Source organism: Lissotriton helveticus, chromosome 1_2 (genome assembly GCF_964261635.1).
Source record: "Lissotriton helveticus chromosome 1_2, aLisHel1.1, whole genome shotgun sequence".
In the NCBI taxonomy this organism is placed as follows: domain Eukaryota; kingdom Metazoa; phylum Chordata; class Amphibia; order Caudata; family Salamandridae; genus Lissotriton; species Lissotriton helveticus.
The window spans coordinates 374,695,966-374,711,911 of NC_136058.1; the positions used below are offsets into that span (position 1 = coordinate 374,695,966).

Here is a 15,946-nt window from a genome sequence, read left to right on the forward strand (position 1 = left end):
CTCCAACCATCAGGAGTATGAGAGACCCTGGTGAGCCAACGGTGAGCAATGAGCTCCAACCATCAAGAGTATGAGAGACCCTGGTGAGCCAACAGTGAGCAATGAGCTCCAACCATCAAGAGTATGAGAGACCCTGGTGAGCCAACGGTGAGCAATGAGCCCAACCATCAAGAGTATGAGAGACCCTGGTGAGCCAATGGTGAGCAATGAGCCCAACCATCAAGAGTATGATAGACCCTGGTGAGCCAATGGTGAGCAATGAGCTCCAACCATCAAGAGTATGAGAGACCCTGGTGAGCCAATGGTGAGCAATGAGCTCCAACCATCAAGAGTATGAGAGACCCTGGTGAGCCAATGGTGAGCAATGAGCTCCAACCATCAGGAGTATGAGAGACCCTGGTGAGCCAACAGTGAGCAATGAGCTCCAACCATCAAGAGTATGAGAGACCCTGGTGAGCCAACAGTGAGCAATGAGCTCCAACCATCAAGAGTATGAGAGACCCTGGTGAGCCAACGGTGAGCAATGAGCCCAACCATCAAGAGTATGAGAGACCCTGGTGAGCCAATGGTGAGCAATGAGCCCAACCATCAAGAGTATGATAGACCCTGGTGAGCCAATGGTGAGCAATGAGCTCCAACCATCAAGAGTATGAGAGACCCTGGTGAGCCAATGGTGAGCAATGAGCTCCAACCATCAAGAGTATGAGAGACCCTGGTGAGCCAATGGTGAGCAATGAGCTCCAACCATCAAGAGTATGAGAGACCCTGGTGAGCCAACGGTGAGCAATGAGCCCAACCATCAAGAGTATGAGAGACCCTGGTGAGCCAATGGTGAGCAATGAGCCCAACCATCAAGAGTATGATAGACCCTGGTGAGCCAATGGTGAGCAATGAGCTCCAACCATCAAGAGTATGAGAGACCCTGGTGAGCCAATGGTGAGCAATGAGCTCCAACCATCAAGAGTATGAGAGACCCTGGTGAGCCAATGGTGAGCAATGAGCTCCAACCATCAAGAGTATGAGACACCCTGGTGAGCCAATGGTGAGCAATGAGCCCAACCATCAAGAGTATGAGAGACCCTGGTGAGCCAATGGTGAGCAATGAGCTCCAACCATCAGGAGTCACAGAGACCCTGGTGAGCCAACGGTGAGCAATGAGCCCAACCATCAGGAGTATGAGAGACCCTGGTGAGCCAACGGTGAGCGATGAGCTCCAACCATCAAGAGTATGAGAGACCCTGGTGAGCCAACGGTGAGCAATGAGCCCAACCATCAGGAGTATGAGAGACCCTGGTGAGCCAACGGTGAGCGATGAGCTCCAACCATCAAGAGTATGAGAGACCCTGGTGAGCCAACGGTGAGCAATGAGCTCCAACCATCAGGAGTATGAGAGACCCTGGTGAGCCAACGGTGAGCAATGAGCTCCAACGTTCAGGAGCCAGAGAGACCCTGGTGAGCCAACGGTGAGCAATGAGCTCCAACCATCAGGAGTATGAGGGACCCTGTTGAGACGATGGTGAGCAAAGAGCTCCAACCATCAGGAGAGCACAAGTGACCCTGGTGAGCAAGAAGTTCCAACCATCATGAGCATGAGGGACCCTGGTGAGCCGATGGTGAGCAATGAGCTGCAATCAACAGGAGCACAAGGGACCCCGGTGAGCAAGGAGTTCCAACCATCATGAGCATGAGGGACCCTGGTGAGCCGATGGTGAGCAATGAGCTGCAATCAACAGGAGCACGAGGGACCCCGGTGAGCAAGGAGTTCCAACCATCATGAGCATGAGGGACCCTGGTGAGCCGATGGTGCGCTATGAGCTCCAATCAACAGGAGCACGAGGGACTCTGGTGAGCCAGCAGTGAGCAATGAGATCCAACCATCAGGAGCACGAGAGATCCTGGTGAGCCAATGGTGAACAATGAGCTCCAACCATCAGGAGTTACAGAGACCCTGATGAGCCAATGGTGAACAATGAGCTCCAACCATCGGAAGTATGAGGGAACCTGTTGAGCCAATGGTGAACAATGAGCCCAACCATCAAGAGTACCAGAGACACTGGTGAGCCAACGGTGAGCAATGAGCTCCAACCATCAGGAGCACGAGGGACCCTGGTGAGCCAACGGTGAACAATGAGCTCCAAGCATCAGGAGTACGAGGGTCCCTGGTGAGCCAACGGTGAGCAATGAGCTTCAACCATCAGGAGTAAGAGGTACCCTGGTGACCCAACGGTGGGCAATGAGCTCTAACCGTCAGGAACACGAGGGACCATGGTGATCCAATGGTGAACAATAAGCTCCAACCATCAGGAGTGCCAGAGACCCTGGTGAGCCAATGGTGAACAATGAGCTCCAACCATCAGGAGTATGAGGGAACCTGGTGAGCCAATGGTGAGCAATGAGCTCCAATCATCAGGAGCACGAGAGACCCTGGTGAGATGGTGAGCAAAGAGCTCCAACCACCAGGAGAGCACGAGGGACCCTGGTGAGCCAACGGTGAGCAATGAGCTCCAACGATCAGGAGCCAGAGAGGCCCTGGTGAGCCAATGGTGAACAATGAGCTCCAACCATCAGGAGTACGAGAGACCCTAGTGAGCAAGGAGTTCCAACCATCATGAGCATGAGGGACCCTGGTGAGCCAATGGTGAGCAATGAGCTCCAATCAACAGGTGCACGAGGGACTCTGGTGGGCCAGCAGTGAGCAATGAGCTCCAACGATCAGGAGCATGAGAGACCCTGGTGAGCCAATGGTGAACAATGAGCTCCAACCATCAGGAGTATGAGAGACCCTGGTGAGCCAATGGTGAGCAATGAGCTCCAACCATCAGGAGTATGAGAGACCCTGGTGAGCAATGAGCTCCAACCATCAGGAGTATGAGAGACCCTGGTGAGCCAACGGTGAGCAATGAGCCCAACCATCAAGAGTATGAGAGACCCTGGTGAGCCAATGGTGAGCAATGAGCCCAACCATCAAGAGTATGATAGACCCTGGTGAGCCAATGGTGAGCAATGAGCTCCAACCATCAAGAGTATGAGAGACCCTGGTGAGCCAATGGTGAGCAATGAGCTCCAACCATCAGGAGTATGAGAGACCCTGGTGAGCCAATGGTGAGCAATGAGCCCAACCATCAAGAGTATGAGACACCCTGGTGAGCCAATGGTGAGCAATGAGCCCAACCATCAAGAGTATGAGAGACCCTGGTGAGCCAATGGTGAGCAATGAGCCCAACCATCAAGAGTATGATAGACCCTGGTGAGCCAATGGTGAGCAATGAGCTCCAACCATCAAGAGTATGAGAGACCCTGGTGAGCCAATGGTGAGCAATGAGCTCCAACCATCAGGAGTATGAGAGACCCTGGTGAGCCAATGGTGAGCAATGAGCCCAACCATCAAGAGTATGAGAGACCCTGGTGAGCCAACGGTGAGCAATGAGCTCCAACATTCAGGAGCCAGAGAGACCCTGGTGAGCCAACGGTGAGCAATGAGCTCCAACCATCAGGAGTATGAGGGACCCTGTTGAGACGATGGTGAGCAAAGAGCTCCAACCATCAGGAGAGCACAAGTGACCCTGGTGAGCAAGAAGTTCCAACCATCATGAGCATGAGGGACCCTGGTGAGCCGATGGTGAGCAATGAGCTGCAATCAACAGGAGCACAAGGGACCCCGGTGAGCAAGGAGTTCCAACCATCATGAGCATGAGGGACCCTGGTGAGCCGATGGTGAGCAATGAGCTGCAATCAACAGGAGCACGAGGGACCCCGGTGAGCAAGGAGTTCCAACCATCATGAGCATGAGGGACCCTGGTGAGCCGATGGTGCGCTATGAGCTCCAATCAACAGGAGCACGAGGGACTCTGGTGAGCCAGCAGTGAGCAATGAGATCCAACCATCAGGAGCACGAGAGATCCTGGTGAGCCAATGGTGAACAATGAGCTCCAACCATCAGGAGTTACAGAGACCCTGATGAGCCAATGGTGAACAATGAGCTCCAACCATCGGAAGTATGAGGGAACCTGTTGAGCCAATGGTGAACAATGAGCCCAACCATCAAGAGTACCAGAGACACTGGTGAGCCAACGGTGAGCAATGAGCTCCAACCATCAGGAGCACGAGGGACCCTGGTGAGCCAATGGTGAACAATGAGCTCCAAGCATCAGGAGTACGAGGGTCCCTGGTGAGCCAACGGTGAGCAATGAGCTTCAACCATCAGGAGTAAGAGGTACCCTGGTGACCTAACGGTGGGCAATGAGCTCTAACCGTCAGGAACACGAGGGACCATGGTGATCCAATGGTGAACAATAAGCTCCAACCATCAGGAGTGCCAGAGACCCTGGTGAGCCAATGGTGAACAATGAGCTCCAACCATCAGGAGTATGAGGGAACCTGGTGAGCCAATGGTGAGCAATGAGCTCCAACCATCAGGAGCACGAGAGACCCTGGTGAGCCAATGGTGAGCAAAGAGCTCCAACCATCAGGAGAGCACGAGGGACGCTGGTGAGCCAACGGTGAGCAATGAGCTCCAACGATCAGGAGCCAGAGAGGCCCTGGTGAGCCAATGGTGAACAATGAGCTCCAACCATCAGGAGTACGAGAGACCCTAGTGAGCAAGGAGTTCCAACCATCATGAGCATGAGGGACCCTGGTGAGCCAATGGTGAGCAATGAGCTCCAATCAACAGGTGCACGAGGGACTCTGGTGGGCCAGCAGTGAGCAATGAGCTCCAACGATCAGGAGCACGAGAGACCCTGGTGAGCCAATGGTGAACAATGAGCTCCAACCATCAGGAGTGCCAGAGACTCTGATGAGCCAATGGTGAACAATGAGCTCCAACCATCAGAAGTATGAGGGAACCTGTTGAGCCAATGGTGAACAATGAACCCAACCATCAGGAGTCACAGAGACCCTGGTGAGTCAACGGTGAGCAATGAGCTCCAACCACCAGGAACACGAGGGACCCTGGTGAGCCAATGGTGAACAATGAGCTCCAAGCATCAGGAGTACGAGGGTCCCTGGTGAGACAACGGTGAGCAATGAGTTTCAACCATCAGGAGTAAGAGGTACCCTGGTGACCCAATGGTGAGCAATGAGCTCTAACCATCAGGAACACAAGGGACCTTGGTGATCCAATGGTGAACAATGAGCTCCAACCATCAGGAGTGCCAGAGACCCTGGTGAGCCAATGGTGAACAATGAGCTCCAACCATCAGGAGTATGAGGGAACCTTTTGAGTCAATGGTGAACAATGAGCTCCAAGCATCAGGAGTACGAGGGTCCCTGGTGAGCCAACAGTGAGCAATGATCTGGAACCATCAAGAGTACGAGGGAATCTGTTGAGCCAATGGTGAGCAATGAGCCCAACCATCAGGAGTACCAGAGACCCTGGTGAGCCAACGGTGAGCAATGAGCTCAAACCATCAGTAACACGAGGGACCCTGGTGAGCCAATGGTGAACAATGAGCTCCAACCATCAGGAGTACAAGAGATCCTGGTGAGCCAACGGTGAGCAATGAGCTCTAACCATCAAGAGTACGAGGTACCCTGGTGAGACAGTAGTGAGAAACTAACATCAACCATGAGAAATACCAATGGCCTGGAGAACCAACGGATATCACCTCCAACTTCAACTATGAGAAGAGACTATTGTGAGAAAGCCGTGAGCAAGTACCTTTAATTATTGGTGAATACCCAGGACCCTGGTGAGACAGTAGTGAACAACCAATGTGAGCCATAAGTACGGCAGCACCCGTGAAGCAGCATCAAACAATGAGCTCCAGTTGGAAGGAGAATAGGATAGACCCCGGTGACGCAGTAATTTCACCATCCCATCCATGATTCATTTTGCCCTGACTATTTCATGGTTAAGGATGAATGCCACCCTAGTGAGTCATATGTGCCTCGGTGATTAATCATGCTGTCCATCCTCTATTTATAGGTCATGATGCTAACACACCTCCCCTGCTAGTCTATGAAAACCCTTCTACTCTATAAATCGGCCATGACACACACAGTGGACGATGCACTAAAATGCTGGATCAGAACCAATCTTGCCTTTTAATCCTCTTTGACCAATCAGTGGCATTCGGAAAGGTTAAGCATGACAACCTACTAGACCTTTTGGAACACTGTTTGGGGCTAACAGGATCAGTCCTTAACTAGTTCACCTCAGGTTGATCACTCATTATCACAGACCACTCCTTTCATCAGTGTCTCTGTAGGTTGTGTGCTACTTAGAGCCAAGGTCCTGGAGCTCCCCACTGTCCTGTAACGAGCGTTGAAAGCAGCTTTGGCCTCTACTCTTCAGAAAATAGCCACCTTGATCAATCAGTCAATCAGAGGCTTGTAAAGCGTGGCAACTCGCCCGCCTGGTTAGTGATGGCGATTGCCTGAGGTGCAGGGGCAGGGAGTTCCGTCTAGATCCAACATGGGCATGCACACAAACTCCTTGCCCCGCTGGGGGTGGGGGGCTGCTGGTCGGACTGCGTGGAGGGTCATCTCGAAGAGCCAGGTCTTGAGGTCCTTCCTGAATTGGGTTAGTGATGTTGATTGCCCGCGGGGGTCTCAAGGCGCTGGGGGTGGGGGGCTGCTGATCTAGACGGTGAAGTCATAAATATAAAACCAAAATGGCTGCCAAAATCATGTCGAAAACTTTCAAATTCAAATCTTTTATAAAATCGATGTAAATATTCATACTTATTGACAAGTGTCAACATTTGTTAATATGTATTAAATATTAATTTGCACCTTATATATAAATTTGCACCTTTTTTCCGCTTCAACAAGTCTTCTGTAATGCCTGAAAATGGGTAGCATGTTGTAACAATACCTTATTGCAACACCAGCCACCAGTGGTCAAACTGTCCAGCACGATGATGTTGTTGCAACAAATTGGTCCATCTGTTTTCTTTGTCATGAAAGCACTGCAGAAGGACTTATTAGCCCAGCAAATGCTACACGCAAACATTATGAGTCTGGATGTAGTGTTTTAGACCATTACCTGAAGAAATGTAAAGAATTGGAATGCATACCTGTGAGAATTGTATGAGAATTGTATGAGGATTGTACTAGAATGGCTTAATGATGGTTCTGGTATTGAGCAGACATTAAGGACTAACAATGCGGTGTGCCATGAATCGTGTTTTAACAAGTGCGACAATCTAAAGCTGCAACGGGCTCAGAAAAGAAAACATGGTGATGCGGATATATATTGTAGCCCTGTTATAACACGTTTGGCAATTCCAGTTCCAAATAAAATTCCAAGAAGAAAAGCATGTTCCTTTGGAATGAATCAGATACATGAGTGATGCACCAAGCAAAAACAGATGAGGGGGATGGTAATGTTCGTCAGTGAGCCGAGTTGGATCCCGATACAGCACTTATTGCAAAATCGGCTACGGGTGGTATTCACGCCCGGGATTCTGAATATCATCATAAATGTTTCGCTGGACTCTATAACGGAGCGCACAGTGTACAGAAGAATGAAAACGAATCACCTAGTGAGCCCTCAGTAGAAGGAATAGCTCTAGCCGAACTTGTATCTTATCTGAAAGATTCATGAGTGGGAGATGTTAAAACAATTTTCAAACTCTGTGACTTAGTAAACCTTGACCCAGGCAGAGTAAAGCAGTTTGATTTCACTGCAGGTAAGGTTAACTCGACAAGACTAAAAGTGAGAATTCTCAGAAATAGAAGAAGTCTGCGGGCATACAGTGAAGGAAGAGATGTCCTGTAGCTTTCGAAGATGAGATAGAATCTGCATTAGTATTTGCCTGTGACAAGTCAGATTCCGACGCCATAAATATTGTCAATGCAGAAAACTTTCTTAGAAGGGACATGATGCAGAGATCTGAAAACTTCGATGGAACGTTTGGGGATGATTGTAGGAACCAATCAGTTCCGGAATCGCTTCTTGCCCTTGGTAAAATGATACTTGATCGACGCGACATAAGAGATCGGTATTCCTGTGAAGCAGCCACTACCAACATAGCGTTGTTTATTTCCAAATTACTGATGTTCAACAGTGTAAAGAATTCAACAACAGACTCTTCTTCTTTTCCTAGACATAACACAAACAAAGAAACTACTCTGTCCACATACATTGCTCTTTCTATTCAAAGTCAAATGAGAAATCGAGACCTTATAGGCAAGTTCCATAAACTAGCTATTTTTATTTCATATGCTAGGGTTTTGCAAATATTTGCAGACTTAAGAAATAGCATTTGTGCACTTTATGCAAGTAAACAATTTGTGTGGCCACCAAAACTGAAGTTACAAGTACTCACCAAAGGAAATATTGATGACTTTGATCGCAAATAGGCCTGGGCAGTGAACTCTGCTCCGTTTGCGGACTTTGCAGAGTTTTCCACACTTCGCGCTCTGCGGAGCACGTGGGGTTCCGAAAAACTGCTCCGTTTACTCAAGTGGAAAGAAAAGAAGAAACACCCTCTTGCGTTGCACGTGGTGTCATTCGCACTGATCTTACAGCGTGGGACAAACACCCTGGCGCTGAAAATCAACGCAAATGTCATGACCAAATGCACTCCACCTCTTTTAGAACTCCACCCAGGCCTAATGACAACCCAACAACAATTACAAATTTTGAATTATATCACCTTGCAACGATGAGGAAGCGGATACACAAGTTATGCCTCATTCTTTCCATACAGCAACTGAATGAAGGTCTTTTCAAAATAATGATTCGTACAGTAGATACCAATGTAGTCTTTCTTGCAATTGCTAATTTTAAAAAACAATGGGTGTCTAGAACTGTGGTTAACATTTGGTACAGGATAAAGGTTCTGCTACATAACAGCTCACAGTATTGCAGCAAGTTTAGGTGTTGATATATGTGAATATCTGCCCTCTTTCCATGCCATTACAGATTGCGACACTACGTCTGCTCTTCATGGGAGTGGGAAGAAAGCAGCTTATGACACCTGGATGGCATTATCTTATGCTGCTGCATTTACAATTCTGTCTGATCGAACAAGTTCCATTGATCCTGTTCACTTCAAAAATATTGTGCTCACCCCTTTATGTTTGCAAGTGACAACAGAACTATTGGAAACATCTCAGCTACACAAGACACTCTTCTTCAACATGTTAAACGATCTGCGTACCAACAGGGCCATACTTGGAGTCAGACTTTAGTGCCCATGCAAGAATTACCAAATGTAAATGATTGGGGCTCGAAGCAGATTGATAGAGTAATGGTACCACATTGAAAAACCATTCAGGTGGCATACAAAGCATGCAAAGAACTTATTTGTTGGTGCTAAAAGTTGTGCTGAAATCAACGCAAATACTCAAAGCTGAGCCTCTCATGCACCGGCCTTTGCTTTTGCAGTGGAAACTGTTATCAAGATTAAGACAGTAAACAAACTTGAATCATCATTGTTTCATATTATCGATATGTGATCAGGGTATAATATAGTCTCGTATTGTTTAATTACAATGAGTTGTATGACTGAAGCATGCATGCCTTTACCACGCATGCCTTTACCACGCATACCTTTACAACGCAGGCAATACAACAAACTCGTCGTTAATATGTGTTCCTTTACCATGCAAGTCGTTTGAACAACTTGCCTTAGGAAAGCACTGGACTTTGGAATAGTATAATTTACTATTCCAACTCCAGTCTGTGTAACAGTACGGAAGGTGTTGGATTTAAAATCCAACACCAGTCCAACAACACATTCCCTTAAGCAAGTCGTAATGATTTGCACGGAGAAGGAACACGTGGTTATGACGCGCTCATTGTGTGGCCCGCTTTGTAAAGGTCCATATATTAGGAGTCAAGAGGGAAGTACAGGACTAGGTCGCCCTCCACTCAGTCAATCAATAATCACAAAAAGACCTGGTCCTAAGGGCTGAGTCCCTAAGAAATATATAATGGGTTGTGTTTGTTATATTCGTACATTAAGAATGAAAAAAAGCGGACACTAGTTATTTTATCCACACTTAATATAACAATGAGACTGCCGATGTTACATTGTGGGTTCTAGGGGCACACAGAGGTTACTCTCGTTAGACCGTTCCAAGATGGCCACCCAATTTAACGGAGTGCACTCGGTATGCCGGTAATGATTATGATTGATAGTACCAGGCATGAGTACTTCTTGCCCCCTATATACAGAACACGTGGCACTTACAAAATTAACCACTATGGGAAACGTAAATATTGTGAAAAGCTCGTATCTAATGTCACGCAAGCCATGTGACCACTCCGGCCAATCAGAGCCGAGTTAGGCTGATGCCGGGAAAGTAAATAGAACGTACATCACTCGTTCGGCGTTCCGGTGCCGAGAAGACGCCGAACGAGTACTCTCCACTGGTAAACGCTGCGAAATGGACAGATCTGGTGGGGAATAGAAGACAGCTTCGGTGAGACTAGAAATACCGCTTCTAATGTCCGCCCGTGTGGCGTTTCCTTTTTTTACCAGATAAAAGTATAGAAGGGAGGAAAGACCATACTCACCAATCGGGAGTTGGTCCATGATTTTAGAAAGTCGTCTCCGTAACGGTATGAAAGCAAAAGTTGCCATCTAGGTAATTATTGTCCATTTTTGGTGTAATGCAATAAGTTTACGCTGTGTTAACTGCACAGTAAAACTACAGGCAGTCCCTCACATGTATACGTCCACCTTGATTTACAGCACGCAAAGCACAGTATCGCTGGCAGTGGCACCTCAATACTGTTTGCCCTGAAGAAATTGCCTGATAAAAACCAAGGCAATGAAACATGTCGGCTGCGAGCGGAGTGCGAATCGATAGGTAGTATTCGCATCTCTCCTTTTTATGTATATATGTTTACTGTTTGCAACAAGAGAATGCGAGTAAAAGGTTTCTGTATCTTGTATGCACAGTAGTTTTTGTGTTATATGTTGAACGTTGTTAGTCCTTGTCACATATAAGTTTTGCGTACACTGCACCATTCACTGTCTCCTTTTCCTTTGGGTTTCGGACACGTTTACGTTAAGCTAGGTGACACCGATGATGAGAACAGGGCCATCCTGGTGAGTACCAACCAGGGGTCCCATTGGTGGTGCGCCCGTGAGGTGTCATCTAGCTATTCTCACATTTTTTCAAATGTTGTCCTTCTAGTGGATGTATGTACTGTGTTGTCTGGTTACATGTTTATCAGAGAATGGCTACCTTTTATTTTGGCAATAGACTGGAACATGGTAATAATCTCTAGAATCAGAGGTGTGATTGGAATGATCTTTTAGCAATCCACAGATGTTCACAGATCCATAAGATTAATTGCCCTTAGGACCAGGTCTTTTTGTGATTATTGACCGCTTTGTAAAGGTACTGCATGGTTCCGGCTGCGTTGTATAGGCTGTTTCAAATCACAATGGAAACATTATCCACATGTTGATAGTATGTTTTGTAAGGATACAAATGATGCAAAGTTTACTTTCACTACAGTGTGTGTTACTTATTCCTGGCGTCCTTATTGGTGGCCCTTTTGGCTTTATATTTATAATGTCACAGGCTAGATCTAAAGTGGGCATGCACATGGCATGCACTGATGTATGCACATGAACCTTGGTGCCAGATTTGACACAAATCAGAATATTTTTTGATATTTGTCCGCCATCTTGGATTTTGATTAGACTGTATGACGCCATAGGCATGCTCCACGTGGGGTCTTGCTCTTATATGATTACTATTACAAAGACGAATGTCTGTACCAACTTTAGCATTCTATCCCAGAGTGAAGGGTTTTCCAGGCCACCCGCTGTGCTATCCAGCCTTGGGGGTTGTGGGCGACCCCAATGAGTATTGTCTGAGGCAGTGTTTGCTTTAGGTCAGTTCACACTTATCGCCTGGTGCAAGGTCTTGCACTCAGCCCTTGGTAGACTGCCAGCCACCCCCCCGCCCCCACCCCACCCCTTACCACACACACACACACACACACAGACGGCGCGCTGAGGCATTTTGCTGTTTCAGGGTGCGGCCCTGTTGTAATCCGGCCCCTCAGACAGACGCCAGAGGAAAGGCAATGCAGGCCTGAACAAACATGGAAGGGAGAGTCGAGCGCAGGCGCTTAGAAGCGGCAGAGGCGCTGGGGGGACACCCATTACCTGTTAGATTGAGGGGCACCTTACAGTCCCGGGGGTCGCACCCCCACACGCCGCAGTACCAGCTGGCCAGCATCTCCAGGTAGACTCGACCCACCAGAGGCAGCGTCCAGCCTGTGAAGAGAAGACAGAGGAGTGACCGAAGAGGACAGCCACACCGCAGAGACACCCACAGACACTCCATACACAGCAGCCAGGGGCGGCCTTAGGCATGTGCAAGCTGTGCACCTGCACAGGGCCCCCTAACCCCAGGTGCCACCATGGAAATATATATCCTTAATATAATAATCCTCTGAGGATGGATACATATTTGCGTGGCGGCCTCTGGCTCTGTTCCACTTCCAAACACCCAGACCTCCGTCGGGGGGGCTCCGCCCCGCCCGGACCCCCTCTTCCGGGGCCCCCTACCTACGCTCCCTGCCCAGGGCCGCCATGAGCCTAGAGCCGCCCCTGCAGCAGCAGTGACCGAGGAGGCGAGACACCCACCGAGGAGAGACAGCCACACCACAGAGACACCCACAGTCACTCCATACACAGCAGCAGTGACCGAGGAGGCGAGACACACACCGAGGAGAGACAGCCACACCACAGAGACACCCACAGTCACTCCATACACAGCAGCAGTGACCGAGGAGGCGAGACACCCACTGAGGAGAGACAGCCACACCGCAGAGACCCCCACAGACACTCCATACACAGCAGCAGTGACCGAGGAGGCGAGACACACACCGAGGAGAGACAGCCACACTAGAGAGACCCACAGACACTCCATACACAGCAGCAGTGACCGAGGAGGCGAGACACCCACCGAGGAGAGACAGCCACACCGCAGAGACCCCCACAGACACTCCATACACAGCAGCAGTGACCGAGGAGGCGAGACACACACCGAGGAGAGACAGCCACACTAGAGAGACCCCCACAGACACTCCATACACAGCAGCAGTGACCGAGGAGGCGAGACACACACCGAGGAGAGACAGCCACACCGCAGAGACACCCACAGACACTCCATACACAGCAGCCAGGGGCGGCCTTAGGCATGTGCAAGCTGTGCACCTGCACAGGGCCCCCTAACCCCAGGTGCCACCATGGAAATATATATCCTTAATATAATAATCCTCTGAGGATGGATACATATTTGCGTGGCGGCCTCTGGCTCTGTTCCACTTCCAAACACCCAGACCTCCGTCGGGGGGGCTCCGCCCCGCCCGGACCCCCTCTTCCGGGGCCCCCTACCTACGCTCCCTGCCCAGGGCCGCCATGAGCCTAGAGCCGCCCCTGCAGCAGCAGTGACCGAGGAGGCGAGACACCCACCGAGGAGAGACAGCCACACCACAGAGACACCCACAGTCACTCCATACACAGCAGCAGTGACCGAGGAGGCGAGACACACACCGAGGAGAGACAGCCACACCACAGAGACACCCACAGTCACTCCATACACAGCAGCAGTGACCGAGGAGGCGAGACACCCACTGAGGAGAGACAGCCACACCGCAGAGACCCCCACAGACACTCCATACACAGCAGCAGTGACCGAGGAGGCGAGACACACACCGAGGAGAGACAGCCACACTAGAGAGACCCACAGACACTCCATACACAGCAGCAGTGACCGAGGAGGCGAGACACCCACCGAGGAGAGACAGCCACACCGCAGAGACCCCCACAGACACTCCATACACAGCAGCAGTGACCGAGGAGGCGAGACACACACCGAGGAGAGACAGCCACACTAGAGAGACCCCCACAGACACTCCATACACAGCAGCAGTGACCGAGGAGGCGAGACACACACCGAGGAGAGACAGCCACACCGCAGAGACACCCAAAGACACTCCATACACAGCAGCCAGGGGCGGCCTTAGGCATGTGCAAGCTGTGCACCTGCACAGGGCCCCCTAACCCCAGGTGCCACCATGGAAATATATATCCTTAATATAATAATCCTCTGAGGATGGATACATATTTGCGTGGCGGCCTCTGGCTCTGTTCCACTTCCAAACACCCAGACCTCCGTGGGGGGGGGGGGCTCCGCCCCGCCCGGACCCCCTCTTCCGGGGCCCCCTACCTACGCTCCCTGCCCAGGGCCGCCATGAGCCTAGAGCCGCCCCTGCAGCAGCAGTGACCGAGGAGGCGAGACACCCACCGAGGAGAGACAGCCACACCAGAGAGACCCCCACAGACACTCCATACACAGCAGCAGTGACCGAGGAGGCGAGACACACACCGAGGAGAGACAGCCACACCGCAGAGACCCACAGACACTCCATACACAGCAGCAGTGACCGAGGAGGCGAGACACCCACCGAGGAGAGACAGCCACACTAGAGAGACCCAAAGACACTCCATACACAGCAGCAGTGACCGAGGAGGCGAGACACCCGCCGAGGAGAGACAGCCACACCTCAGAGACATCCACAGACACTCCATACACAGCAGCAGTGACCGAGGAGGCGAGACACACACCGAGGAGAGACAGCCACACCGCAGAGACACCCACAGACACTCCATACACAGCAGCAGTGACCGAGGAGGCGAGACACACACCGAGGAGAGACAGCCACACTAGAGAGACCCCCACAGACACTCCATACACAGCAGCAGTGACCGAGGAGGCGAGACAACCACCGAGGAGAGACAGCCACACCGCAGAGACCCACAGACACTCCATACACAGCAGCAGTGACCGAGGAGGCGAGACACACACCGAGGAGAGACAGCCACACTAGAGAGACCCCCACAGACACTCCATACACAGCAGCAGTGACCGAGGAGGCGAGACACACACCGAGGAGAGACAGCCACACCGCAGAGACACCCACAGACACTCCATACACAGCAGCCAGGGGCGGCCTTAGGCATGTGCAAGCTGTGCACCTGCACAGGGCCCCCTAACCCCAGGGGCCACCATGGAAATATATATCCTTAATATAATAATCCTCTGAGGATGGATACATATTTGCGTGGCGGCCTCTGGCTCTGTTCCACTTCCAAACACCCTGACCTCCGTCCGGGGGGCTCCGCCCCGCCCGGACCCCCTCTTCCGGGGCCCCCTACCTACGCTCCCTGCCCAGGGCCGCCATGAGCCTAGAGCCGCCCCTGCAGCAGCAGTGACCGAGGAGGCGAGACACCCACCGAGGAGAGACAGCCACACCAGAGAGACCCCCACAGACATTCCATACACAGCAGCAGTGACCGAGGAGGCGAGACACAGGCCGAGGAGAGACAGCCACACCTCAGAGACACCCACAGACACTCCATACACAGCAGCAGTGACCGAGGAGGCGAGACACCCACCGAGGAGAGACAGCCACACTAGAGAGACCCACAGACACTCCATACACAGCAGCAGTGGCCGGGGAGGCGAGACACACACCGAGGAGAGACAGCCACACCGCAGAGACACCCACAGACACTCCATACACAGCAGCCAGGGGCGGCCTTAGGCATGTGCAAGCTGTGCACCTGCACAGGGCCCCCTAACCCCAGGGGCCACCATGGAAATATATATCCTTAATATAATAATCCTCTGAGGATGGATACATATTTGCGTGGCGGCCTCTGGCTCTGTTCCACTTCCAAACACCCTGACCTCCGTCCGGGGGGCTCCGCCCCGCCCAGACCCCCTCTTCCGGGGCCCCCTACCTACTGCCCAGGGCCGCCATGAGCCTAGAGCCGCCCCTGCAGCAGCAGTGACCGAGGAGGCGAGACACCCACCGAGGAGAGACAGCCACACCAGAGAGACCCCCACAGACATTCCATACACAGCAGCAGTGACCGAGGAGGCGAGACACAGGCCGAGGAGAGACAGCCACACCTCAGAGACACCCACAGACACTCCATACACAGCAGCAGTGACC

General features: G+C 51.2%; 1 protein-coding gene across 1 annotated transcript in view; it reads right to left on the reverse strand.

Moving 5' to 3' along the window:
• LOC144804069 (torsin-3A-like) overlaps positions 1-15,946 on the reverse strand; it is a 121,604-nt gene that overhangs the window by 72,281 nt on the left and 33,377 nt on the right. Inside the window, exon 3 of the mRNA XM_078671895.1 lies at positions 12,084-12,194. Coding sequence (XP_078528021.1) covers positions 12,084-12,194 — 111 coding nt within the window. The remainder of the gene's footprint in view (positions 1-12,083; positions 12,195-15,946) is intronic.